Source organism: Podarcis muralis, chromosome 4, assembly GCF_964188315.1.
Source record: "Podarcis muralis chromosome 4, rPodMur119.hap1.1, whole genome shotgun sequence".
In the NCBI taxonomy this organism is placed as follows: domain Eukaryota; kingdom Metazoa; phylum Chordata; class Lepidosauria; order Squamata; family Lacertidae; genus Podarcis; species Podarcis muralis.
Window position 1 is genome coordinate 56,893,272 of NC_135658.1, and position 27,946 is coordinate 56,921,217.

Below are 27,946 nucleotides of genomic sequence, written 5' to 3' on the forward strand. Positions count from 1 at the left end.
TCAGTTGTCACTGCCGTAGGCACCTCAGACATGTCCTGCATTTACAAGCCGATAGGGAAGTTTTGAAGTGAGTGGGCATAATATGGATAACTAAGGTTGCCGTCTGTTTTGCAGACATAAGCTTGGTGGCAGACATTTAACTGGCGTGGTTTGGAAAGCTGCCCCTGTTGGGTTTCTGCCTGCCGGGCAGCTGCCAAGTCGACGCAGCCAGCAATCTCTTTCAAAGAAAATGACATGGCTATGAGCTTCCCTCGCTAGACCAGTTCCCTGGTGGTGTGGCGAAGACGAAGAGGCATATACGGTTTTATGATCAGGAAGCCGGATTCTCTCTCTGGCGGCAGTTTCCAGCCCTGCCGCCTCGGGCCCTGCCTGGGAGCGCCTTTCTTTCTCAGCTGCTGCCGTCAGAGCGAGAGGGAGGCGGCCCTGGCGGCGAGCAGAGCAGGTTCTCCTGTCACTATTTGTAGCAGCAGCGCACCAGAACTGGCTCGGCTTGAATGAAGCGAGACCGCGCCCGGGAGCGGCGCCTCGACCAGGAAGTGGCTGCCGAGGCTGCCAGGAAACGGTGCCTCTGCCCCGGAGCGCCAGGGAGCTGTAGAGGTGAGGAGACGGTCGTCGTCGTCTTCCCTTCAGGTGGGACCCTCCGAGAGGGAACAATGCGGGCAGGGGGAAGGCGGGAGCTTTGGGGCGGGGGCGCGTTCGGCTAGGAAGCAGCTCCTTTCTGCCTGAGCCCTGAGGGGGAGGCAGCTCTGTCAGCACTGCACCTGCCGCTGATGGAGACGCCTGGAAACGGAGTTCCCCTCTGATGGACATCAAAGCGGGGGCGACGAGGAGGAGGCTGGGGCGCGCGAGCGCGTTTGGGCTCGCTTGCTTTGTGTCGTCACTCTCGCACCCGCACGCGCGCTCTTTTAGGGCACAGACTCCAGATAACTTAATGCCGTTAGCCTCTCCGGCTGCAAGCCTTATAACCTAGGAACAGAATCGCAGAATTGTGGGGTTGGAAGGAACCCCGATAGTCATCTAATCCAACGGCTGGACTCCAGCCCCCTGCAATGTTGGAATAAATCCCATGTAGTTTCGTGGGACTTGCTTTTGAGTAGACATAGAATCCCATGGTGATGCTCTTTAGCTTATTTTGCCCATTAAGTTTGATTAAAAGGAAGGGTGTGTGTGTGTAAGCTTCTGTGGAACCCCTCCCCAGGAACTTCACTTGCCTTCTTGGCAAACAACAGCAACAACAAAACCCCAACTCCTACCTTCCCCCCCCCCCTCTCAATCCTTCAAAATCTGGTGTTATGACTGCTTTTATTACTGTTGTATATATTTGTGGTTTCCCCTCTATATTATTAGGTTAAATGTTCCAATATGGTCAAAGTGTTCTATGTACAGTATAGTCTTTTAAATAAATAAGCAAGCCACTTTAGTGAACACAGGAAATTGTCTTGTACTGAGTCATTAGTCCATCTAGGTCAGTATGTATCAACATGGACTAGCAGTGGCTTTTCAGGATTCCAGGCAGGGGACTTTCCCAGACCTGCTTGGAGATGTAGGATTGAACCAGGGACAGTTGCTATATCACTGAGCCCTTTGGAGTTCCATTAAAGAGCACCAAACTGTCATTTAATGTTAGTCTTTTGTCATGGGAGGTGCCATTTTAGGTGCAAAAGTATTTCAAGCAGGGCCACTTCCACCTATTGGTGTCCTGCAGGTGGAAGTTGTATTCATGGGGAAATCACCCAGAGGACACTCCCTTGCCAGGAGACATAGCCCAGAAGAAGCTTAAGGGCAATGGATTTGTTGCTGAACAAATTTGCATAGTTGTGTCTTATGACAGATGACCATACATGTAGAATTTTCAAGATATCTTTCTAAAGAATCTTGGTTACACAACTGAGTTTAACAGATCCACTCTTCGATGGCACTATTTCCCCATGTCTTGCACATTTATTTGCACACATCTGCAGTACTATTCTTCAGATATGATACAATCACTTCACCAGCTTGATCCTCCTGAAGAGCTGGGATGAAAACAAAAGGTACTTTTTCAGATGTGTGTTTGCAAATCCAAACTCCTGGATTCAGTTTGGTAAAAAGTGCTAACCTGAAGGCAGAAGCAGTGAGGCTGTTTACATACATGCCCTGCAGTGTAGACTATCAACTGGCTTAGAGTTTACTTATGCTATTGTGAGAGAGAAACTGTTCTACACTTGACTTTTGATTTGTTTGCACTTCTGTCTCTTGTAAAGAATTCCATATAGCAGAGTTTATGGCATTTTGCCTCTAAGGCAACTAGATCTGTAAAGTGCAGCCTAGCATGGTCTTAATCTTCAAGCGCTACTACATGTAAACAAATATTTGAAGGAATACCAGGTGCTACTGAACAACTTAGTTTTACCTTGGTATTTCTTCCTCCCGGAAGAGGGTTTTGGAGACCTCAGCAACAACAGAATAAAAATAAAAAATTGTTTCTAAACTCTAATCCTGCAGAAACTCCGTTGCTTGGTTTGCAACCCTTCTCAGTGCTTTATAGGGTGGCACAGTTTGATCTAAAGGTCCAGCTTCAGGAACATACAACCTGTTGTGACAAGTTTGCAAAGTATTTTGAGGGCAGTCTCTTATATACACCCCAACCTTGACACCACTTTTAAGGCAAGTCTGCTAGAGACATCCAGAACACCGGCTCTCTTGCCACTTAACCTCCATAGCTAATAAATGCCAACCTGACTAAATGACTGCATTTCTGCCTCCTCCTGTCCCTGTGTTGTACCATGGGTTCTATTCTTAATTTACTATACATACAGTATGGTACACTTTGGAAGGTTTGTAAGTATTACACACTATGGGGTAAGTGTAAACGTTTAATTGATATGTTGAGATGCATATAGTTGAAATTTTCTTGTGTGGTCTGGCAGCAGGTTTGCAGTTCATAGAGAACAGTTCATAGTGTTTTAAGTGAACATTCTAACAATGAAGCTGGATTGAGGATTGTAGCATGTGTACATGTTGCCTTGAGAAACTGGCTCCAGAATTGTGATGCTCAGGTCGACACAGCTTGGGCATGTTTATCCTGGTTGCATTAACAAGTGGGCAAGATTACTGATTGGTTAAATATTGTCAAGTTGCTTGTATAGATTTTAATACTGGGGTGATCTTTGTTTCTGATGGTCATCTCTTTCAAATCATGTTTTTATTTCCCTCTGTTTTCTTTATTTCTTATATTAGCATGAAAATAGTAAAAAAATGCTTTGCATTAAAATTATCTCTTTCAAATTTACTTTTTTTTTTTTGTTCTCTTCTCATCACGACCATAGCTGAGAAATACTGTTGTAGCATGATCAGTAACACTTTTCTTTTCTTTTTTTGGTTTGTTTCTTTTTTATTAAATGTTTTCTTGATTTACAAAAGTGTTTGCAATCTCTCTCTCTCGTATCCCCTCCCCCCCATGTAACATTTTTACAAATCAGTTTCATTTGCTGAGACATTAGGAAGAAAAGGGGGAAAGAGGTGGGGGGGAGATGGGGTTGGGGGGAGATGTTTCTATTTTACTTACTATATGTAGGGTTTGGTGTCAGCGTTTGTGCAGGTTCTTTGCTGTTCGCTTGTGTTCCTTTGGTGGTGAGAGATGTTGGGGTTGGCCTAGGGTGTGGTTATTCATAGTAACACTTTTCTTATAAAAATATGTACCAGGAAGAAGAATCAGCCACTCATAGTGATGGTCAGTGACACCAAAAGAGAAATGTAAAGGACATTAATCAATGTGACAGTTGGTTCTGTTGAAAACCTGGAACCAATACCTGAAGCACCTGAATAATTAATATCTGAAACTGATACTCAAGTAAATGGCTGAACTTCCACCTGGGATTCGCTTGATCACTTTATTTACAAGAGACCAGTGGTAAGTTATAGTCTATTGCTTTGGCCTGGTCAGGCTTTGACTTCCTCTTAAATAAATCTCAATTCAAATATTAAGTTCTAATAAGAATGAACAGTGATGCATTTTGCTTAAAGGTATATTTCTGTATAGACTTTACATTATAATCATCACTACAGTCGTACCTTGGTTGATGTACACCTTGCGACTCGAACGTTTTGGTTCCCGAATGCCACAAACCCGGAAGTGAATGTTCCAGTTTGCAAATGTTCTTTGGAACCCGAATGTCCGATGTGGCTTCCAATTGGCTGCAAGAGCTTCCTGCAGCCAATCGGAAGCCGCGCCTTGGTTTCCAAATGTTTTGGAAGTTGAACAGACTTACGGAACGGATTCTGTTCGACCTCCAAGGTACCTCTGTACTATTATGCTTGAAAAATTGAAAAGGATACCTGTGCTTTGCATTGTGTTTGGGAAGGTCCTCCTTTAAACTGAATTGTGAAGTTCGAATTTGGTGTGTGGGTGTGTATGTATATGTGTGTGTGTGTGTCTACATATCTATATATAGATATCTATATATATAGATACACACACTTATTTCTAACTAATATTGCAGTATAACTATGGGAAACGTTTCCACTTTGACAAGCCCCCCTCTCGCTCCTTGAACCCAGGTATACTTAGGGTTAGGGTTGTCATCTGACCAGAAAGAAATTGGCCTTCTCTTACACCTTTAACAATACCATGATGTGCAAAAAAAAAAAAAAAAAAAAAAAAAAAGCCAGGTGAAGCTTTCCACAGCATGGAGTTTGGCAGCTGACAACATTTATGTTCTGGTCATCAAGTGAAAGGTGAAAGCTACAGAAGCAGATTGAAGAGTTGGCAGCCGTGCTTATCATCTTGCTATCACACCTCACAGAACTGCTATGCAGTAATTGCCACCGATTCCTGGGAGCTGCTCTGACTCAACCAGCCACAGCAGCATTGATGGCTGCCTCTTGGAACAACCTCTGGGCTTGATCCCAGTTGTGTCTGACATTTGCCAGGAATTAACTGCTGGGGGTGGGAGATGTGTCCGTGTAGTAGCTTTGAAAGATCACCCTACCACCCCAGCCCCAGTCATCCCACCCCATCCCCCCAACCTCATTAATAATAATTAACATTTTCTGGAAAAGATAAAAAGGCACCACTACTGTTCAGCTTAGTACTTTTTTTTTGTTTTTTGGCATGGTTAGAGCATTGTGCAATGAAAACGGAAATTGCTTAACCTATTGTAGTTAACCTTTCACTCTTGTTTGATTTAGCTTCTAAATCAGTGTAAATATTGGAAATAAATAAGAGAAACTGGATATAACAATGGAACAGCCTAAAATGATTGCAAGTGTATTGCTGCAAATCATGGAATTATAAATGTTTGTTCTGTTCACAGGTACAGGGCTCTCACATTTGTCCTGACTTTTATGCTGTATGCTAGTTTCCACTTATCAAGGAAACCAATCAGTATAGTTAAGGTAAGTAACAAGGAAATATCTTTCTAACATATCTGACATCACACAAGGAAGTACATTTTAAAGCTACATAAAAGTGTTGTTACCATATGCGTTACAATACAGCAATAAAATGTGACATGCTGTACAGTAATAAAAAGACATTAAAATGTTCATAGTGATTGAGAGCCCACATGGAACATCCAGTTCTACAAGGGCTTCTGCACTGTGTGTACTATAAGTAGGTGTCTCATTGTCAAGATGCCCATGATCTGTGAAAATATACAAAGGCTATGTGTACAAAGGCAAATCAAAAGTGTCATTTATAGTGCTGTGAAATTGAAAATAAGTATGTACTCAGTCTTCAGATTTTGCCAGACTGTCTCCTCATGTTCATAGCCGGCAATCAAATTCCTACCCAGACCATAATCATGTTGCTAAGGCTCAACATTTCAATCCATGGCAACCAATTCTATTGGGATCCAATTTGTGTCTCATCTTTACTCATCTTTCGCTTTCTCTGTCCTAGCTAATTCACAATCTCTCTGTTTTATTATTTTGTTGTTTACACTCTCACTTCTGCCAAGGAGCTCAGGAAGGTATACATAGTTTTTTTAAGCCCCTTCATCATTTTAATCTCACCATCCCCTACCCCTGGTACCTTGCACTGAGAGAGTGCTATTGGCTCAAGGTCAGCCAATGAGCTTCCTGTCAGAGTGGGGATCTGAACCTGATTTTCCCTGATTCTAGTCTAATATTCTAACCACTACCACACAAGCATGTTTCTGCAGTCGTTCCTCATCCATCCAGAACTGTTCATGTTAACTAGGAACAAAATGAATGGATCAACAATAAGTACACCATGCTCTCCAGATGCTGTTCGACTCCTAATTCCCATCAGCCCCAGCCAGTGTCACCAGTGAAAAAATACTGTGAGAGTTGTAGTTCAGCTACATCTGGAGTGCACTGTATTGACAACCTCTGCTCTAATATATCATTTTTGCAGACTTGTTCAGCATTCAAATAATGCTCTACAGGAACACTCACACAACCAAACCTCCAACATGGCAGTTATAGTGTTCCTACACAACAATATGTAATTATATATAGCCTAGACTAGTAAAATAATATATAATTTGAACCTTTGAAATATTCCTGTATCACATTTCTTCAAGGCAGTGGATCAGGGCTGCCATTGATCTGCTGGCAGTGGCGTAGCGTGGGGGGTGCAGGGGGGGCCGGCCACACCGGGCGCAACATCTGGGGTTAGGGCAAATCCACAGGTTAGGGGGCGCAAATCCATGGGTTAGGGGGCGCAAATCCACGGGTTAGGGGGCACAAATTACTTGCCTTGCCCCGGGTGCTGACAACCCACGCTACGCCACTGTCTGCTGGATCCGAAACAAAACCATTCCAGCTAGACAGGAACTGGTACAGAAAAAGAATGAAATAGCTTCCCTCTCCACCTTTAGATACAGAGGCCAATCCACACTGCCTCACTACTCCTGACCGGAGCTTAGCATGGTTCTATTGTTCTATTTAAAATCTGCTTATGTTGACAACTTTCTGCCTGTATTTGATTTCTTTTACTAGTTCCACTCTTTACTGTATGGAAAACTGACTCGAGGCATGCAAGAGATTGAGTCATACTCTGTCAAATTTTGTCTCTTATTGCTTATCCATAAGAAAGAGGAGGCCTCATGGAAATTTGCAGTCTCTTAACATAACTAAATTTTCTTTTTTAAAAAAAAGGAAAAAAAAGCTTGCAAAGCTGGATTTCATTGAGGTTATTATTCAAACCTTTTTAAGGTTTTTGACTGGTAAATGTTTCTAAACAGCAAAACCTATTTTGAAGAGGGCCAGCCCAGGATGTTTTGCTCCAATACAGTCCCTCACAGTTCTGGGCCTGTGTTGCTTCTCTGCCGGTGCCATCACCTGCACCTCTGCGCCCCATGGGCACAGCAGGGAGAACACATGGAAGCACAGAGGAGGTGGCAGTGGCAGTAAGCAGTATGTTCCTCGGGCCCAGATCTGCCGTCTGAGGCAACAGCCTCAACTTGCCTCGTAGGTGCGCTGGCCCTGATTTGAAATATTGGTAAAGTAAAAATAGTTTATTTGGTTCTATGCAATGAGGTGTTCTGTTAGATTAATTGTATTACTTTAATTTAGGGAGAACTACATAAGCACTGCAATACTCCACAGGTTGTTGAGCATAACACCTACAAAGAATATGCCATCCAGATTCAGCCTGTTAAAAAAATTGCTAATGAGTCACGCTGTGGTTGGGAGCCATTTGGTAAGTAGGCTATCCCCCACCCCATAAACTGGAATATAATGTAAAGGAAAAATGTGTATTGTTTTGTTCTGCAATTCCTCACAGTTCTGTGCACTCCTGTATATAGGAACTGGTTTGTGGGGCAGGGTGGCTGGCAATAGGGGGAAGAGAATGCCCAAACTTTGTTATACAGTGCTAGTGGGAGACTCAGGCATGTTTGAAACTTCACCTATAAAAATAAATCTTGTACTGTGCAAGATGTTCCACTTTTTAAAAGCCTGGTACTATAATGACTATAAAGACTATAATGAATGCCCGTTATATCAAGCTGATCAATTTATTCATGAATGGTACAAACTGTGCAGGTATATAATTTGATTAAGCAGAATTTGCTTACGGAGCAAACTATTGTTTTAACCTGCTAGAATCCCTCTTTGAAGTTGCAAAGAGACTGAATAGGTATTGTTCAGACTTTTTGATGGCTATTTGTGCCTTAAAAATTCCATCTCATGAACTTTAACAAACATGTGTTCCTAGATAAGAGCAACTACAAACAGTTGTTGGGAGCCCTGGATTATTCATTCCTATGTGCTTATGCAGTTGGGATGTACCTGAGGTAAAATTCTTTTACTCTTTTAAAAATCCTTTTTCATGCTTTCAAGTTGTAAATATATGATTGCTTAATCTCTGATCTTCTCCTGTGCTCAGTTGCTTACAAGCTTTTGAGGAGCGGAGGAAGGAATTATTGAAAAGAATAAAATTTAGGAGACTGTGTGCCCTAGGATTTAGGAATGTAGATTCTAGAGTACAGAATATTCCCTATTACAGTAGCTCACCAAAGCTGCTTAAAAAGGAACAAATTCAAATCCTGTCCCTACTGTGGCTGAGAAGAATCGATCGTGATTTTCAGATGAGCACTATCAGCTCACGATTCGATTCTTGTTACTGAATACAAACCAAAAGGTTTGGCTTGAAATATGAAAACTGAATACAAACAACTTACGATAACGCAACTTTGTAAAGTTTCTCAAATTGTTCTTTTTATTATAGTGCTACTACAATGTTATTGGTAAACTTTGCATTTTCTGGATTTAAACCATAGCTTACCATGCAAATGCCCATGTAATATCTACAGATTTTTTGGGTTATATATGCTCAGCATGCTTAAAAAATCAATCCCTTTTTATTTTGGCTGAATTCAAAGTGGCATAATAGGTGAACGTTTGCCTATCCGGTATTATCTCACTGGAGGGATGTTTGCCAGCGGACTCTTCACTGCCATGTTTGGATTTGGTTACTTCTATAATATACACAGCCTGTGGTTCTACATCGTGGCTCAGGTAGGCACACCTGTGTTTCTTTTCTCACTTGGAATTTTCAGACATGACAAAAAAAAAGAAAAAAAGAACTGCCTTTCTGGAACTGCCTCAAAATCCACTTAATTTCCTATGACAACCTTTCCATAGCACCTCCTGTTCCAAAGGATAATGCAGGGGTGAGGAACCTTTGGCCTGTAGGCCAGTCTTGACCTACTAGGGGTTCAGATTTGGCCTGTGAAGTTGTCTTCCCTAATCCATGCCCACCTGCCTCACATGTGATGTTAGTTGTGACATCAGTTGTGGGCCTAGTAGAAGTGTAGCTGCCAATGCACAATCAGGAACTTTAAAATGTGTTGGCAAGGGAAAGCACTACTAAGTGTTGACCTGTTAGGAAGTCTATGACTTCTCTTTCATGCTGGCAGCACACGAGCTGTGGAAGCTGCTCTAGAGGAGCCTTTCCCAATCTGGCACCCTCTAGGTGTGTTGCACTGCAACTCCCAGCAACTCACCATTGTCTGTGCTGGCTAGAGCTGATGGAAGTTGCCATCCAAAACATCTGGAGAACAAAAGGTTGGGGAACGGTGCTCTAGAGCATTTGAGAATAAATGGATGGTCATTATTCACTTGCAGTCATTGGGACTGGCAAGTGTGTGGGGGAGGGAGTTGACATTGCTGTCTAGGAAACAAAGAATATATAACAATGAGTTTTGACTAGGCTGTGCACTAGTTGTGTTTAACACAGCTTTGAATATTATTTTTAATGTTGGCTTCTTGGACATACTGCATTATCTGGTAAAACAGTTGTTTCAAGATAACTATTGCAAAGTTTTAAAATTTCAGATGGCTAATGGATTGGTGCAAACTACTGGCTGGCCCAGTGTGGTTACCTGCATTGGCAACTGGTTTGGGAAAGGAAGGTAAATCTTTTATAATCTGTTTGTCTTGGGTGGGGTTGGACACATTGCAAACTCAGTGAAATAGTCTGCCTCATAACTCAGTAACTCACAGATTTTAAAAGCTATGTTTTACAGTGAAGTTGTGCCATTTAACATTCCTTGTTAGTGTAATCAAAGACAGTGACATATTAAGCGATTTGAAGTTCCTGAGGGAAAAGTGATAGCATGAGAAGTGTATATGGGGTCTTTGTTGACACATAGGCATAAAGGCATGTTAGAGGCACAACCCACTTGATACTGAGGCGCTTAGCTGAGAATATAGGAAATGTCTTGGAGATTAAGGATGCCATTCTTCAAGACTACTCACAGGTTTTGCCAGCCATACATACTGGTCATGTGCCTGTTCCTGTCTGCTGCTTTGGATTTGAATAGGAGTACTTCATGTTGAGGACGCGGGTGGCGCTGGGGGTAAAAGCCTCAGCGCCTAGGGCTTGCCGATCGAAAGGTCGGCGGTTCGAATCCCCGCGGCGGGGTGCGCTCCTGTTGCTCGGTCCCAGCGCCTGCCAACCTAGCAGTTCGAAAGCACCCCCGGGTGCAAGTAGATAAATAGGGACCGCTTACTAGCGGGAAGGTAAACGGCGTTTCTGTGTGCAGCTCTGGCTCGCCAGAGCAGCGATGTCACGCTGGCCACGTGACCCAGAAGTGTCTCCGGACAGCGCTGGCCCCCGGCCTCTTGAGTGAGATGGGCGCACAACCCTAGAGTCTGTCAAGACTGGCCCGTATGGGCAGGGGTACCTTTACCTTTACCTTACTTCATGTTGAAGAAACCTGCATTTCAGGACTGCAGGGATGAGAAGCCCAGAGCAAGCCCTGAGACTAGAAAAACTGAAGCAACTGCTCCCAGATGTTTCTCTGGCTGCTTGCTTGTTGCTGACCTGGGCTGGTCTCATCTACTTGCCTTCTTCCAATATGTCATGGGGAGTGCTGCTTGGAAATGCTCTTCTCTAAGCAAGCAGGCAGAGAGGCAGACAGCATAGGTCACAAATGCTAGCAGGCACTGCTCTGCTCACATGATTCATTCAGGTGCTACTTCTGCTGCACTGCAGTTTTTTGTTGGAGCAGGTAGCGAGCGGGTGCCAGGCAGAGCGGTGAATGAATGATGGCAAGATGTTGGAGGTCACAGCTGTGTTGTGCCACCTAGCCTGCCCTGCACCCTCTATCCTAGCCTGCTACTCTTTGGTGTGGTGGAGGACGCTATCCAGGGACGCGGACTTATAAAAAATATTGGGGGGGCCCGGGAAAGCTCATGAATAATAAATAAGCTCATGAATATGCAAATAAAGTGGCGCCGCCTCCTCGTGAGCGAATAGGGGAGAGCGTGCTGCGCCTAGCCCCATGGAGTCGGCGCCTATGAGAGAGCCAGAGAGAGAGAGAGAGAGAGAGAGCCCGAGAGAGAGCGAGAGAGAGAGAGAGCGCAGCCAAGCCCCCTTCACCGCCTGCCCCCCCCGCCAGCCCCCTCTCCCCTCCTCCCTAGGCGGCAGCTCCGCCATGACCACAAACGGCGGCGGCAGCAGCAGCAGCCGCGCGCGGCCCGGGCTCCCCTCGCCGGCCGCGGGAGCCAAGGCGCGCGATAATTTTTTTAATTATTGGGGGGGCCGAGCCCCCCCAATAAAATTTTTGAGGGGGCTCGGGCCCCCTCAGGCCCCATGGGGTCGGCGCCTATGACGCTATCCCAACAACAGTGCTAAAGTAAAATTCAGTTGCCATGCTGGTCAACAACATCTGAATGGGGAATGAGGAGCTTCCATCTTATCCTTCACCTTGGGCTGGCTAAATTCTTCGGCCAGTCCTGCATACATAGGAAAGCACATCAGAACCCAACACAAAATCTACCTAGACACCCCCCAACTCGAAGTATTTCAAGTACTGAAAACTTAAATGCACTAATGTCTCACCTGGGTAAAATGAATGTTGATGAGAAGTTCTAAAAGAGACCATTTTCCTTTGTTTATTATAGGAGAGGATTGATCATGGGATTATGGAACTCGCACACTTCAGTGGGGAATATTTTAGGGTCCCTAATAGCTGGCTATTGGGTGTCTACCTCCTGGGGTTTGTCCTTTGTGGTGCCTGGCGTTATAATAGCTTCAATGGGGATTGTCTGCTTCCTGTTTCTTATTGAACGTAAGTACCTGTTCTGAAATGAATTTATGCAAAACTGAGCAGGTTCTGGGTTGCAATAAATGTAATTGATCAATATTGTTCATAGACCATACACACACAAAAATCCTCTAGCTTGTGCTGCATTAAAAAAAGAGGTTGAGTGTGCATGCCGGGTAAGTGGATGAATGGAGCAGAAGAATGTGTATGTCATTCTGCAATCTTATATCCTCACCTCCAGGTTTGGTTGCAAACCAAGATTATGGGTAACTTGGAGTTGACACAATGCAGTTACTAAAATTTGCATCCAGTCAGAAGCCTGCTTTCATGATAATCATGCATTTTTAGATATTGTGTGTTAGCAGCATTTTATAAAACAAACCATAAACATTTCCATGAGCACTTGGAAGACATCCATGAATTTCTGTGTTTCTGTTGTGTTATTTCAGATCCTAGGGATGCAAACTGTACAAGTTCATCATCCAGTGTAAGTAATGACTTTTAGGGACCTCATTAATTGCATTTTCTCCATTTCCAGTTTCACAATACTAGTTTTCAACCAGCATATGTGGGGTATGGTGGGTGTACATAAAGGAGAAAAGCAGATGGTTCAGAGTGAAAGCTGGGGGGGGGTCTCATTTCCCCTCTTTTTCTTGAACCTTCTGCTTGAAAGACTTCTGTACACCTCAAAGGCTTGAAAGCACTACTTTCCCATAATAAACCTATGTGAATCCCTCCCCCAAAAAAATCTGGGGTGGAAAATAGGGAAGTGTTCATGAAATACACACAAAAAATACCCCACATGGGCCAAGATGAATGGGCTAAATATGTTTGCCTCATGTGCAGTATAAGGGAAAGTATCTGAGTTTATGTATTACCAAGCTTTCCAGTTGTCATTGCAGTTAAAAGAGAAAAAAGATTGAAGCCTAATCCTAATGTTTATTTAGATGCCTCATTGACTTTAATAAGGCTTTCCTTCAAGTAGGATTGTTCTTAATATCTCTTATAAAAATATCTTTCAGAATTCAAAAAGTTACAGGAATGGGCCAGATAGATACACCATTCAGAAACCAGAATTAAGCGCTAAGAAAACAAGCTTATCTTGGGTAAATCAAAAATACTTTCATAATTAGATTTTTCAAAGCTTGCATGAATTCATATTTAAGCAAATTACCTTAATGCTTTGAGGGAGGGGGGGATGATTGCATGAAGCAACATTTGCTTAATCACATATTTTCCAACTGTCCCTGTTTATGAGAGACAGATGTGACCTTCTGTTATCTGCCCTTGGTAAATCAGTGTTTCTATTTTGTCCCTTCTGCCTTTGGGAAGATTTGGAAGATGTATTTTTAAAAGAATGTTAGTATATTTGCACATGTGCATAAGCTTCCCTTCCAGCCCTGTGCAACTGCATAGCCTGGCAGTTAATTTCAGTGAATGTGTTTCAGTTTAAGCTATTTTATTTAATTAGAACCAAATTCATTGTGTGCTTAAGCAATGCATTCTCAAGTTTTAACAGAGGACACTTACGAATACATGTGGTTTAGAAAGCATTGCAGAGAAATGTGGGTGTGCTGAGTAGCATGTAGACAGCAGCTTTCAGCAAGGAGTAATAATAGATCATTAGTATGAGAACAGGGGTGTTTTGTGTATGCAAGAGTGGCCCTGTCTTATCCTGCGAGATGTTGGAGGGCATGTAAATATGTATTTATTTGCTTCAAGTTAGCAGTGCAATAGGTATGTTTAGCAGTATCTTTCTTTCTGCAAAATTTATTGCCCAGTGGCTTATGCAATATCTTATTGATTGTAAAACTAACAGCACCACCCAAATGTGGATAATGATTTAGCTCTCTGCACACAGAGAACAGGGTACACAGATTCTATGCACAAAAACCTGGACAAGAAAGTTCATAATAGCGTGAGCAGTAGCAACTATCCTTGACCAAGGTCTTCCACTTCTTCCTACAGACTTAGGGCTCCTCCAAATGGCCTGTTTGTTCAGCATTCATCCTGATTTGCAGGTGCAAAGCTTATGGGGTGCTCAGATTGCATCCAGTCTTTATTGTGATTTATTTATTTCTGATTTGTTTGTGGGTGGTTATATGAAAATGAGCATCCATCCTTCATTCATTCTGATTTGCTCATGGTGTGCTTACATGTCTTCCTATTAATCACCCTACACCAGCGGTTCTCAACCTGCGGGTCCCCAGATGTTGTTGGACTACAATTCCCATCATCCCTGAGCTCTGGCCTTGCTAGCTAGGGGTGATGGGACCCACAGGTTGAGAAAGGCTGCCTTACACTTTCAAATACATGAGATGTTGCCTAGATACTACTTCACCAAAAACCCATAATCTAACGACCTACTTCCATATGAAGCTGCTATGTCCTACTGTCCAGTTAGTGTGTTTCCTCCTTTAAGAAAACACCTCTTGGAATGGGGCTAATTCTGTTAATATATTGAGGAAAGACCTCCCCTAAGAAAGTACTAGCTAATAAGGCCATGTGGCATAAGCTTGAAGAAATCCATACATAATGGCATTTTTGTCAAGTTGAATATGTTATATGAGAACTGGTCTTGCGGCAGGTAACATGATTCCATAAGTAAGTTTAAATTGCTTCAGCCATTGGTGTTTCAAAACTGGTTTATGGTTCCAATTAACCTATTAAAATGCAAAATTATTTCAGTACATTAACAGTACATTAATATATGAGTGGCTTGGTTTATTGCCTTCATTGAACTTGATGGGGTCTTTTGTAGGATCCAGAGAAGCACTGCTTGCTCCCTGACAATGAGAAGTGCAACAAGTCACTGAATCATAACAATGGAGGCTGTGAGGAAACTGAAAACAGGAAGTCCGCTATAAGTTTTTCTGGAGCTTTGCGAATACCTGTGAGTATTCGTCGCCATCTTCAAATCTGGACTGAGGCTTGGTCCTTATCTTTTTCAGAAGTTGAAAGTAATAGTAATAGTTTCTACTATGTCAGCTTCTCCAGTGACAGTAGCCATGCCATGGAAACAAAACACAATGCATCAATCAGAGGTACCTTTTCCCCTCACTGGTTGTGTGCAATATCTGAACCATGAACCAGCCTGGGCCTCACAGTCTTCAGCAAGGGCTTATGTGTGTCTCATCTAATGGAAATGTGGAGGGCAGCTACACAAGAATCGGCTTTTCCAGCTGTGGCTCCATATCTGTGGAATGCTCTCCCCACAGAAACACAGGCTAAGACATTTTTATTTACTCAGTATTTTGCTGATTGAGTTAACCTGTGGTGCTCTCCTTCTAGTGGGATTTCTCCTGCTTTTTGTATTGCTGGATGAGCTTTTTAGTAATTTTGTATAGCTTTCTAAATTTGCCTTTTAATTGTTTTTTTCTGCTTGTATATTATTTTAAGTCATTTTGAGAAATTTCTTTTTTGTATAAAATGACTAAGAAACTCAATGATGAATATTGGCCCAAATATAAGTTGTACCTTTAAAATTGGAGGGGGGTGGGAATAAAAAAGTATGCTTAATTTTTTTTTTTAAATCTTCTGTTCTCTGTAGGGAGTTGTAGAATTCTCTCTCTGCCTGTTATTTGCCAAACTGGTCAGCTACACTTTTCTTTTCTGGCTTCCATTGTACATCACAAATGTAGGTAAGTATCTGTGTTTAAAGGATCATGTATATGCAATCCACATAAAGATAAACGTATTCTGAAGTAAGGTAAATGTAAAAGCGTAAAGACCCCCTAGACGGTTAAGTCCAGTCAAAGGCGACTATGGAGTTGCTGTGCTCATCTCGCTTTTCAGGCAAGGAGAGCTGGCGTTAGTCCTAAGACAGCTTTCCAGGTCATGTGGCCAGCATGACCAAACCACTTCTGGCGCAACCGGACACCATGGCGGATGCCAGAGCACATGGAAATGCCGTTTACCTTCCTGCTACAGTGGGAAGTAATGGCTGACAAAAGGGAGGATAGTATTATCAAGGTGGATATTATTCTTATTATAATTTATATCCTGCCCTTCCTCCCAATGGAGCCCCCCCCCCTTTCACAGTGACAATCGGAGATTAAAGCAGGTAACTGGGTCTTTCGCTCACCCAAAGAGACCTCTTGTGTACCCAAAACCAGTGCTAATGATGATTGCGTCCTCCTATCAGCTGATGTAATAGGAGGGCAGTCCTGCTTGACTTCGCAAGGCATCATTACTATACTTTGCAAAATGCTGCTTCTGCAGAGTATAGTAAAGATGCCTTGCAAAATCAAGCAAGATCCCCCCTTCCAACCATGTATTGCTAATAGCAGCTTTGGAATTTGGTGAGTTACCCTGGGAAAGAGTAAAGCACCCATTTCCAGATCACCATTTTTGCAGCCTTGAAAGTGGCCCCATAGGGCTGCTAGTTATCAAAACAAAACACTAGTCATGGATCTGCCACACCGCATCTGGGTTTGCCCTGAATAACTTGGAACAGATACCTATTTTGTACGCATTATAATATGTAACCTTAATTCTTAGTGCCGCCTGCCAGCTTGTTAAACTTATATCTTGCCTTTCTTCCATCATGAACACAAGACCCCCAGATACAGGGAGCAGTCAGCCAGTTTTGTGGCTCCTGAAAAAAATCTAAGCAATTCCTTTTTTTTATTTCCTTCACTGACAGAACATATTGATGCTAAACGAGCAGGCGATCTATCCACACTATTTGATGTTGGAGGAATCTTTGGTAAGTTTGAAACTTAGTTGAGACTTTAAAACTGCACACACAGAATCTATATGTTTCTGAATGGACTTGATATTCTTAAACACAGAGGCAAGAGCTATGGAGAAGAGCAGGTGGTGGGAACTGGTCAGACAAACTGAGCTGCTGAGCTGAGAGAATGAGAATATTAAGCAGATGTTGGTTTTTGTAGCAGGTGGAGCACAACAAAATGTCATACAATATTTAAACCAATTCACATCTAAATGCCTACATAACTAATACAGCAGTAGCGTCTTACTCAAAACTGACTTCACCCATCACAGATCTCTACCTCTAAAGCCTTATGAAAGAAGTGTGCAAAACAAGTACACTGTCAAGGTAAATTACATCTCAGTGGGGAGAGCAATCAAAAAGCCTATTCACAGGCCCTTGTACTCCTCATTCCCAGCAGAGACCACCAAGAGAGCCTTGCCTTCTGATTGAAATTAACAGTCAGGAATAAACAAGAGTATTATCTTTGCTATGCTCCATTTCAGACATTGGCAAGAAATGTTTTAATTTAACAAATTTATATACCGCCCTTCAAAAATAACATTCTTCCCAAGGCAATTTACAGACTATATCAACATATGGACAAAAAAATATAATTAACACTGCTTAGAATATATTGATCACCTGAACCCATTGTTTATCGAAACCAACAATACTCCAGCAAAATATAACATACTGTAGTACCAAATAATGCAACTACCAGAATTAGGCAAGATTATCAAATCTCCAGCCAAACAACAACTTATTGCAACAAGCCATGAAAAAAGGTGAGTTTTTAATGCCACTTGAAAGTGTCCAAGGATGAACCCTGCCTGATAGGGACTTTAAAGGTCAACAGCAGTACTTTCAGTTCAGACTCGAGTGCCGGGCTCCAACCAATTTCTGAAGCACCTTTAAAAGGCAGCCTCATGTAGAGTGCATTATGGTAGTTTAGTCTGGATGTCACTATTGCATGGATGTCTGTGCTGAGGTCCAGTGGGAAATGATGGTGGGCATGTAGAGATTGAAACTGAAGAGGCTATGGAAGAAATAGATTTGGGAGCATTCTGCATAAAAGTGGTAGCTGGAACCTTCAGAACAGAAAGATTACTCAATGAAAGAGTACAGAGTAGGAAAAAATGGGAATACATGAGCCCTACAAAGATTTGTCTACTCTAGCATCCTGTTTCCTTCAGTGACCAAACTGATACCTCTTGATACAACAAGGCCTGTCAAGGTTTGCGCAGTGGCTGAGAGGGGCCTTACAAGGTTGGATCTCCCCCTGCGAATTCAAACTTATTTCTTCATCCCCTGAGGAGGAGATCTGAAACTTCCTAAAGTCCCTGGGACACTTTCTGAGGGACCACAGGAGTGTGTTCTAGAAGAAGAAGAAGAAGAAGAAGAAGAAGAAGAAGAAGAAGAAGAAGAAGAAGAAGAAGAGGAAGAAGGAAGAAGGAAGAAGAGGAGAAGAAAGAAGAGGAGAAGATGGACATTTTGTGCATTTGTGCTTTTGGGTTTCCCACAGGTATCTGGTTGGCCACTGTGAGAACAGGATGCCGGGCTAGATGAGCCCTTCTTTTTTATTCCACTTTGATCAATTACATTGTAGAAATTATTGGTGATAGTACTACTGGCTTTATTGATGCATAATATATGCAGGGCACTTCTTTAAGAAAACAAAAGGATGCCCTTTATGGGTAGTGTCTAATGTAGTTGCAAACATGTCCTCACTTAGAGATTCAGTTCCCCTAATCTTTTTCCACAGGTGGAATTTTGGCAGGCATAATATCAGACCGACTGAAGAAAAGAGCTACAACTTGTGGCATGATGCTTTTGATTGCAGCACCCACGGTACGGCCTGCTGTCTCAACTACAGTGATAAAATTAGATGTGTCTGCTAGCTGGTGCTGGTTTAGCGATGGAGGGATAGATTTTTAATGTTCTTCTGTTGTAACTGTTTAAGTGACTTTGTTCCCCACTGAAACATAAGATTTTCTTCCCCCCTTGAAGGATTAGCCTTAACTAATGTGAAAATTATTATAAAATCCTAGAACTCACCTTGCTTCCTACATAGCAGAGATCTATAGTCGCTTCGTCAGGCCTGTCGTCTATGCCAGTAGGTCCCACAATGCAAAATAATGCAGATTTATTAATTGATACCCAGCAAAGACAACTGATCTTGTTATTGAAAAGTTAAAGTTTCATGATGAGTTGAGCTAACTGTTGCTTTATGTCTACTTTAGCTATACCTATTTTCAGCAATCAGTAAAATGGGCTTTGAGGCCACCATAGGTGAGTTCTCTGTTTTCTAGCGTTATTTTTTTAACCTATTTGGGATGATTAAAAATATATCTGGGAATGCATTTCATAATATATTATAAAATATAAGTACTGAACGTAGGTCTAAGATGGTCACTCCTAATGGTATTTATAGACCAGTTCTGTTCTGTTGTTGTTGGTTTTCCCCCCCAGTCGAGAATCATCTGCTCGTGAGAGCAGTGTAGCTCATGAAGTACAATCTCACATATCAATCACAGCAACATCAGTGATCTGGAGCCTAAATTGTTTCTCTGCTAATAGCTTACCTTTGCAAAAGCTAATGGGAGATAGTGGAATTAGCTCTACTCCCTTAATTCAGCGCATGTTGTCTTCGGTGTATGAATTCCTTACTGTAGTCTCAAAACATACACACAGAGGGGCTCTAGCCAACCGATAGTAATCATGTGAATGTCTGGGGGGCGAAGGGACAAAATATACTTCCATTTCTTTCTTCCTCACTGCATTTAAATATATTTCCTACTTCCTTACTTGGGACTGACAATCTGGAACTGGAAATAAGTAGTACAGATAATTTTCAGCCATAGTTTTACTTAGTATACCTAAATAGTAATTACTGCTTTGGAAGGGTCTAATATAGTAAGTAGATCATTGCAGTGTTGCTGTTTGTGAGTTGCGTGGTCACTAGTTGCAAATAGGAATTAGCCACTGAGGCTCGGGACTGACAGGCTCAGAAGTACAGCTCAGCAGCAAGTGGCTTGCAGATAGCATCCTTTGCCAACTTACGTACATGTGAGCTGCTCCCACTGAACCTAATGGGGCTTAACCTCAGGTAGACTTGCATAGGATTTCACTGTGTGCCTCTCTTTTGCCTTTGGAGGCCTCCTGGTTCTACTAAGGTCCAAAGTAAGCAGCAGCAGCAGCAAGTTATTGCGTTCTGTGCTTGTTCTCACTGTGGGAGAGACAGGTACAAGGACTGATTGCCATCATTTGCCTCGCAAATAGGCAAATAAATGTGGCAGAAGGCAAGGCAGGGCAGATATGGCAGCAGTGTGTCTTATGCAGACTACAACACAACACTCTGCTCTTATTTGCCCCCAGTTCTTTCTGTTATCCATGCCTTCTCATCCTTAATTTCCAAGGCTGTGTTAAGTTGAATGTCTGCTTGTCAGTTCAGTTTTACCAATAAGTCAAATGAGGATAAGAATGCCAGTCCCCTCTGTTACGTAACTTCTCCCATGCTTTCATTTCAAATATACACCAAGAACAATCTACTGGCTATTTATTACTGGGTGACCATTTTTTTTTACCTTATAAGGTAGTTTGGAAAACAGGGCTTCCACTGTTTATAATTTCCTAACTCGTCTGTTTGAAATAAATGTGCATTGATTAATAGATCTTTCACCCTCCATGTATTGTTAGAGCGAGCACAAATTCTGAAAATCTGGTTGTTGTGTTTAATCTCATTTCAAGTTATGCTGCTCATCAGTGGAGCGCTTGTAAATGGCCCTTATGCGTTGATCACAACAGCTGTCTCAGCTGACTTGGTGAGTATGTATCTGTCTTAAATGTTCAGGTTAGTTCTCATAATATATTAGTCATTTTCATTTTAATAAGAACAGGGACATGAAAGGAAGAGGCACAATGTTCTAGAGAAGGACAGAATCCATAGGCCAGTGTGGCTTCCTCTCTCCATTAGCCTTGAAGTGTGTGGGTTGAATGGCCCCTCGAAGAAGATCCTCACTAATCTACAACTAGGTTTATGGTGGTGTATCCAGTATCTGTATAATCAAATAGATACAATTTGAGAAGGAAGCTAGGAAAGGCTCCTGTCTTGACCTAATGCAAGTTCCAGTATATGGTTTTAAGGAGGAGTTCAGAAAAGATGTTTTATTTATCCTTTAATTTAAATATTGGAAAAGTCTTCTTTCTTTGGCGATCACTCGTAGCTGAGTAAGATTGTCTTCCATAAACACGGTTTTAACAATGAGTCCATAGGTGACTGTGGAGGCCAATTCTGGATCCACACGTCCTTCCACAGTGGGGACACTGGTTTTTGGGTGGGAGTTGATCACGGTGTGGATTTTCCAAGCATGCCTTCCTCTTAGCACGTTTCTCCCTTGCGTCCTGAGTTTGAGTGTCTTCAAAGCCCATGACACCTTTAGTAAAGGCTGTTCTCCAACTGGAGTGCTCGCAGGCCAGTGTTTCCCAGTATTGGAAAAGTACCCCAGTCTACAGTTACTCAACACAGCTGTGTGTAAGAATTTTGGCTTGCTGCTCTGTGGTGGTAGTGGGACTACAAGATAGAGGAACATCAGAAATGGCCCAAATGCAAAAGCATTTAAGAGAAACTGTTGTAATGTCTAGTTTTGATTGATATAGGTTGAGCACCCCCAGATCCACCCATTCAGCTTTGTGAAACAAAGACTATTTATTTCATTTATATTCCACCTCTTCGTCCTAGGAGCTCAAAAAAGCGGAACTGTATAAATGAGAAATGATTGTTAATATTGCTACTATCTGTGCTAAAATTGTTAAGGTTTGAACATTTTGTTTTTAAAGGGTACCCATAAAAGTCTCAAGGGAAATGCAAAAGCACTCTCCACTGTTACAGCTATCATTGATGGAACAGGTTCAGTAGGTAAGCTTTCGCTCCCAAAATATCTGCCTTAAGAACAAAAGTTCAGTTGATGGGTCTAGTTGTAGAATGACTCTAATTGCAGCTGCAGTCCTGGAAATCTGTGCCCATCACCCCTCAGTTATTTTTCAATGGAAACCCAAGCACTTTCCTGGAACATCTCAGAGCGTCCCCGTCCCCCCCGCTTTGTTGCTTTCCCCAGAAAAACCCATCTTTACCATTTAATCAGAGCAAATGGCAAATCCGGTTTTCCACGGATAACCATTTGCTTCGATTCAGCGGTAAATAACCGGTTTTCGCAGGAAAAACAGAGCCCCCCCCCCAAAAAAAAAGGGTTCAGACCTGGAAAGTCCAGACCTCTGTCTAGAAATGCAGAGCAAAAGTAAGTGTGGATGAGCCCTCTGTCCTCTCCCATTTCAAGAGGAATATTTGTGGTTTTATGAAGCAGTGGTGACATACCTAGAAGCCACTTCCAAATATGTTATCGATGTTGAAATCTCAGGAACGTATAAAATATTATGCAGCCTGTCAGATGTGCTGCTTCTTGCACTGTACTGCTTTAACCTGCGTGTCCTGTGTTTCAGGTGCTGCTCTGGGACCTTTGTTAGCTGGTCTCCTCTCTCCTTCTGGTTGGAACAATGTGTTTTATATGCTGATGATAGCAGATGCTTGTGCCTTGCTAGTAAGTCAAAGTATGGAATAGTACCATATTTCTGTGTCCTGTAGGCTCCTTTGTTAAAATGTAGAGTTCAGTTTAATGCGTTGACTGCATTGATTTCATAGAATCGTCAAATTGTAGCGTTCGAATGCAGGAATCTCAACTAAACCATTCATGACAGGTGGCCATCCAACCTTTGCCTAAAAAATCTACAAGGGAGGAGAGTCACCACCTTCTGAGGGAGTCCATTGCACTGTCGAACAACTCATAACATCAGAAAGTTCTTCCTGATGTTGAGTCAGAATCTAGCTGTGTAGAGTTCTATTTAATACTTTTAATGTCTCATTTTCCCAAATGGCTTGATTTATATTTCCAAGCAGGAGCGCAACTTACACAGTATATCACTCTTTTATAGTGCTTTTTATCAAAAAGGTACTATGCTGTCGTCTACATCATCAAATTTCGTCCTTAATTTTCCTAAAATAAATGTGATGATGTTAAGGTAACTTGTTCTAATTTTCTCAGCTCCATGGGGAGGGAGATGGACCTCATTTTTTAAAATACATGTAGAGAATGGGAGCTTTGGTCTCTACTTGTGAGGTTTGAATTGTTTTTGAGCATCTCTCATGCTATAAATATATAAATGTCTGGCTACTGTTAATGCAAAAGTGAAAGTGGGAAAGGGGCACTTGAATATAAATGAGTTGTCCAGCCAACATAGGTTTTTTATTCACATTTCAAGCTGATTGAAGTAATTACTGTTAGAACTTTTCTAAGCCTCCTACACAGACACCATTAAGGGATATTATTTTATTTTTGCTGCTGTAAGTGTGAAATCAGTAGTTATGCTAACATCCAACCTTGCTAGGGCCAAAAAAATATATATCATAATTTCCTTTGAGAGAATCGTTTAAGTTCTCTGCAACAATTCCTAATTGGAAAACCCTCTTGCAAGGTAAACTTTGTCTTTGAGGATTCAGTAAGTTTTATAAAATCTTATATGTAGCTGAAATATGCAATTTTTGGCACTTAATAATTATTAATATTTAACCACCACCTCCCCACGAAAGTATTAGGTTACCATAGTAATATTGGTTATAGTAGAAACTATCAAAGATAGAACCTTTAAAAGGCAGGAGTAGGAGCTGCAAGTATGCTTTGGTAGTTTTTTTGTGTCTTCACATTTCATTTAAGGAAGTGGTAGGGAATTGGAGATACTAAAATGGTTCCTTCAAAATACATTGAATCCAATTTGTAAAATCAAGCCTCATTTATGCATAAGGGTTTCAATAATCCCCCCCCCCACAACACCCACACCCACACACACCCTGAGTTGATGAACCTTTTCATCTCTGTTTGTAGCTCCATCTTCTGAAATATTACTGAGAGGACAGTCCTTTTTGGAGGGTGGCAAAATGTTATTGTTGTTGTTGCTTTTTTTAAAAAAAACTTTCTCATTTTGACTTTGCTCTGCATAATAATCCTTCTGTTTTTCTCAAGTACAGTGTTTGTTTATAATCTGAGAATTATTGCAGAAGATGCAGGCGATTTGTGTACTTGTGCACGTCAAATGAATTTAGTGCTGAGAATGAACCACCAGCGACCATTGCATTGCTAGGTTTCAAGGAGCCTAGGGCAATTTGCCCTGAAGAGGCCTGAATAGCCAGTTACCCTGGTCCCTCCACATCTGCTGCCTGCTTTCACCTCATTCCCCTGATTGCCCCACTTTTTCTCAACACACCCACCCCACAACTTATCAGATGGTGTTGGAAAGGGAATGGGAAGGGTCGTTTGCTACTGTTTTAAACGTTGTGTGGCAGCAGACACACTGTTTAGTCAAGCAGTGGCTAAGCCAAATTCAACAGTGCAGGACCTCGGTGTGCCTGCCATCATTAAACTTAGTTTAAAAGTTTGCCGAAAGAAAAATAAATCCTTTCCCTTCTCAATTCCTCCTGGAAGGAGAGGGGAATGGCGCTGCAAATTCCAGAGCCGCCTTTGTAGGCTCTTCTAAGCAGGTGGCATCAGCAAGGGGTTCGTTTTTCTTTCTGTTCCTCTTTTTAAAACGGTTTCTCATGGGCATCTAGCAGGCTGCTGAACCAAGTCCTTGACCTTTCCGGCTTCAGCACTGTGTACAATTTCCCAGAGTGCTAATCTCTGAGCAAAACCCTCTCTGGCGTAACAAAGATGGCAACAGGGACAGCTGCAGTCAGCTCAGCAGGTGTTTTGCTGCAGAAGTGTTCTTAAATTACATGCACACAAAGCTCTTGTGAATAATAATAATAATAATAATAATAATAATAATAATAATAATAATAATAGATTAATTTATACCCCACCCATCTGGCTGGGTTTCCCCAACCACTCTGGGCGGCTTCCAGCAAAATATTAAAATACAATTAAAAGCTTCCCTAAACAGGGCTGCCTTCAGATATCTTCTAAAAGTCAGATAGTTATCTGTTATCTGATATCTGTTATCTCTAGTAGTCATTTACCCACTCTACTCTAGGGTCTCTCCAGTGCTATTTTTCTTTAAAAAAATGTTTAGGGGTACTCTCATTTTCCTACTCATATTGAAATACTGCCCCTCAATGAGGGCAAACTTTGCTTCACAAAATGTTTAGGGGTATGCATACCACTGCGCCCTGCCCCCCCCCAAAAAAGGACTGGGTCTCTCCCTCACAGTTCCGTTATATCAGAGAGATAAACCTGGTTACTTAAGGAAATGATGGCGATACCCTTTCAGAATAGTGTAAGGACAACCCAGTTAGCACATCAATCTGTTTCCCAATAGGCTTGCAGTCCCTCTACTGGGCTCTTCAGCAATTTGCGGCTACAGTTTTTGCTTCTCTGAACTTACATTTACACTTGGTCTCAGACATAATACAGTGGTACCTCTGGTTACGAACTTAATTCGTTCCGGAGGTCCGTTCTTAACCTGAAACCGTTCTTAACCTGAGGTACGACTTTAGCTAACAGGGCCTCCTGCTGCTGCTGTGCTGCCGGCGCGCGATTTCTGTTCTCATTGTAGGGCAAAGTTCTTAACCCAAGGTACTACTTTCAGGTTAGCGGAGTCTGTAACCCGAAGTGTTTGTAACCCGAGGTACCACTGTACTGTGCATGGTTCATTATGCTGCATATTTGGCTAGCAGATTAATATGTCATGCATTATACAGGGGCTATAGTGGGCTTTTGGTGACCAATGGATTAATTTATATGTCCAGTGCTTAAAAAGGGGCAGTTGTTTAAATTAGGGACTTCCAAAAACCTTTTGTTTGCCAAGTTCCCCATATGAAAAAATTAGATCCATTGTGCATCCTGGCCCCTTTACACTAGAAGATGGGAATCTGCCACTAATCCATAAACAGCAGGTAACCCAAGTACCTCCTTTCATTTCTTTGCTTCGGGTACCTGGCCTACAGAGATGTAACCACATTAGTTTGTTGTAGCAAGAACAACAAAAGAGTATTGTGGCACCTTAAAGACGTTTAAAATTATTGTGACATAAGTTGCCATGGTCTTTTGTCAGCGTCCTAGGAGAATTCATTCCCTCCAGTCTGCCCTCACTTTTGCCTGAATGCTGTCCAGTTCCTCACTTTAAGACACCATCTTTATTTACATGAAGAATTCATGTCAGGCGCCATTTTTGCTCTTGACACTGTTTTTATTTTATTTTATCTATACAGTTCTTGCTCCGCCTTATACGAAATGAACTTCGATGTAGTCTGGATCGCACCCTGTAAGTTTTGGCTTAACTTCCTGTATGCCAATACGTTCTGTTTACATTATATTTAGCTAACATATCTTTCCATTCAACAACAATGTGGCAATTTTCTTTCCTTTTCTCTGTTTGGATTTCTGTACTATTTATCAGCTTCTCAAGTAATTGTTTGAAAATGTTTTATTTATTTATTTAAAAAATCTTTTAGTTGTTGCAAGAGCAGATAAGATGAGTCTGAATATCTCTGATAATTGTTTTCATGTTTTTTGTCACCCTTTTTTAAATTGCAAGTTCTTTGCTTCCTAGGCTGTGGTCTAGAAAAGGTCTAGATACTCACGGTCTTCTTCCAGTTTGTAAAATGCCTTTTGCCAGCAGGAGTTGCTGCAGCAAACATCTCCTTCAGCGCACGTCACTCTCTTTTTATGCATACACCTTATACTTTCCTACCACTAGGAAAATTACAAACGTGTGAAATTAAAGTGGAACTGGACTGTGTCCATGTCTGATTCTGCAGCTGGTCTGAGGCACACTATACTGATTCTTGATAGGCCTGGCCAGCAAGGAGTTTATAAAACCAATACTCTACTGCACAAAGTTTCTGTTTCATTCCATTTCAGGGTGCTAAATATAGCCAATTATGCTAGTAAGGAGCTTGGGCTCTAGATGATTTGCAGTATATATAGCCACTCAGTATTGAAGAGCAACGGGAAGGGCTTTCCCTTACACTAGCCCTAATCCAGTGAGATAACATCCCCCTTTCCAAAAGCTATTGTACACCACTTTTGGGTTAGTTAAGCTTTTAGTGGCCAGGAGTGGGCATAGAAATGTCTTAGCTGTTTTATTTATTGATTATTGATTTTATTTTATTGATTTCATTTATGAATCTATATATTAAATATGAATAAAGACCATGATGGGATGTGGGTGGCGCTGTGGGTTAAACCACAGAGCCTAGGGCTTGCCGATCAGAAGGTCGGCGGTTCGAATCCCCGCGACGGGGTGAGCTCCCATTGCTCGGTCCCTGCTCCTGCCAACCTAGCAGTTCGAAAGCACGAAGTGCAAGTAGATAAATAGGTACCGCTCTGGCAGGAAGGTAAACGGCGTTTCCGTGCACTGCTCTGGTTCGCCAGAAGCGGCTTTGTCATGCTGGCCACATGACCCAGAAGCTCTACGCCGGCTCCCTCGGCCAGTAAAGCGAGATGAGCGCCGCAACCCCAGAGTCGGTCACGACTGGACCTAATGGTCAGGGATCCCTTTACCTTTACCTTAAAGACCATGCTAGATAATTATATTTAATTAAAACAGCTGTTCCTTGCCCTGAGCTATTGTGAGATGTCACTCGGAAAGCTAAAAGGCAATTAAGATGGTGGTGGGGCTTCCCACTTCGAAGGTAGTAATTACTATATATCAAGATATATCAACTCTTGTTTCTTGACTGCTCATATCCTTCATTCTCTTATAGGTTTAAAGAACACTGAATTTTCAGAAACAAGTAAATTAAAATGATTGTTTTTTTGAAGACTTTGACTATGTTCCAGAGAGCCTATTTATGACCCACTACCAAGAAGGAGGCTGCTGTGCTTGAAAATGAAGTAGGAGTGGGGAATCCCAGTTGCACATATTTCTCTGGATCCTGGTCTTTGTGGATTTTTTGTTGCTGATTTTTTGTTGCTGATTTTTTGTTGCATTTGAGCTGCATTTTCTGAACAGATTTGCACGATTATGGGAAGAAGGTTTCAAAATTCATCTCCACTCCTCCCTCTTTATTTTGCACATGTACCAATATCTCAGGAAGGAGAGTGTCCTCAAAGAAAGGAGCTGTTAACTATTTTATGGACTAACTGAGCCAAAGAAAATGCGCCTTGATACTAATTTTGTCTTAAGTAAGTTTTATGTTACATGATTGGTTTCGTTTTTTTAAAAAAAGAATGCAAACAGA

General features: G+C 42.0%; 1 protein-coding gene across 3 annotated transcripts; it reads left to right on the forward strand.

The window, feature by feature from the left end:
• Window positions 1–364: 364 nt before the first annotated feature.
• Window positions 365–27,921, forward strand: SLC37A1 (solute carrier family 37 member 1). 3 transcript variants are annotated; one of them, XM_028727260.2, is made up of 20 exons: window positions 365–630; window positions 3,685–3,892; window positions 5,295–5,376; window positions 7,522–7,648; window positions 8,165–8,243; window positions 8,832–8,967; window positions 9,787–9,863; window positions 11,860–12,026; window positions 12,452–12,489; window positions 13,025–13,108; window positions 14,764–14,895; window positions 15,553–15,643; window positions 16,648–16,710; window positions 18,482–18,567; window positions 18,960–19,008; window positions 20,467–20,540; window positions 21,556–21,634; window positions 22,216–22,313; window positions 25,973–26,025; window positions 27,470–27,921. In XM_028727260.2, exons 2-20 carry the CDS (start codon window positions 3,837–3,839, stop codon window positions 27,483–27,485), a joined length of 1,587 nt encoding a protein of 528 aa, XP_028583093.2. In that variant the 5' UTR covers window positions 365–630; window positions 3,685–3,836; the 3' UTR covers window positions 27,486–27,921. The 3 variants fall into 3 exon arrangements, with proteins under 3 accessions (XP_028583093.2, XP_028583094.2, XP_028583098.1); XM_028727261.2 differs by having other exon boundaries at window positions 365–597; XM_028727265.2 differs by lacking the exon at window positions 13,025–13,108 and having other exon boundaries at window positions 372–630.
• Window positions 27,922–27,946: the final 25 nt, after the last annotated feature.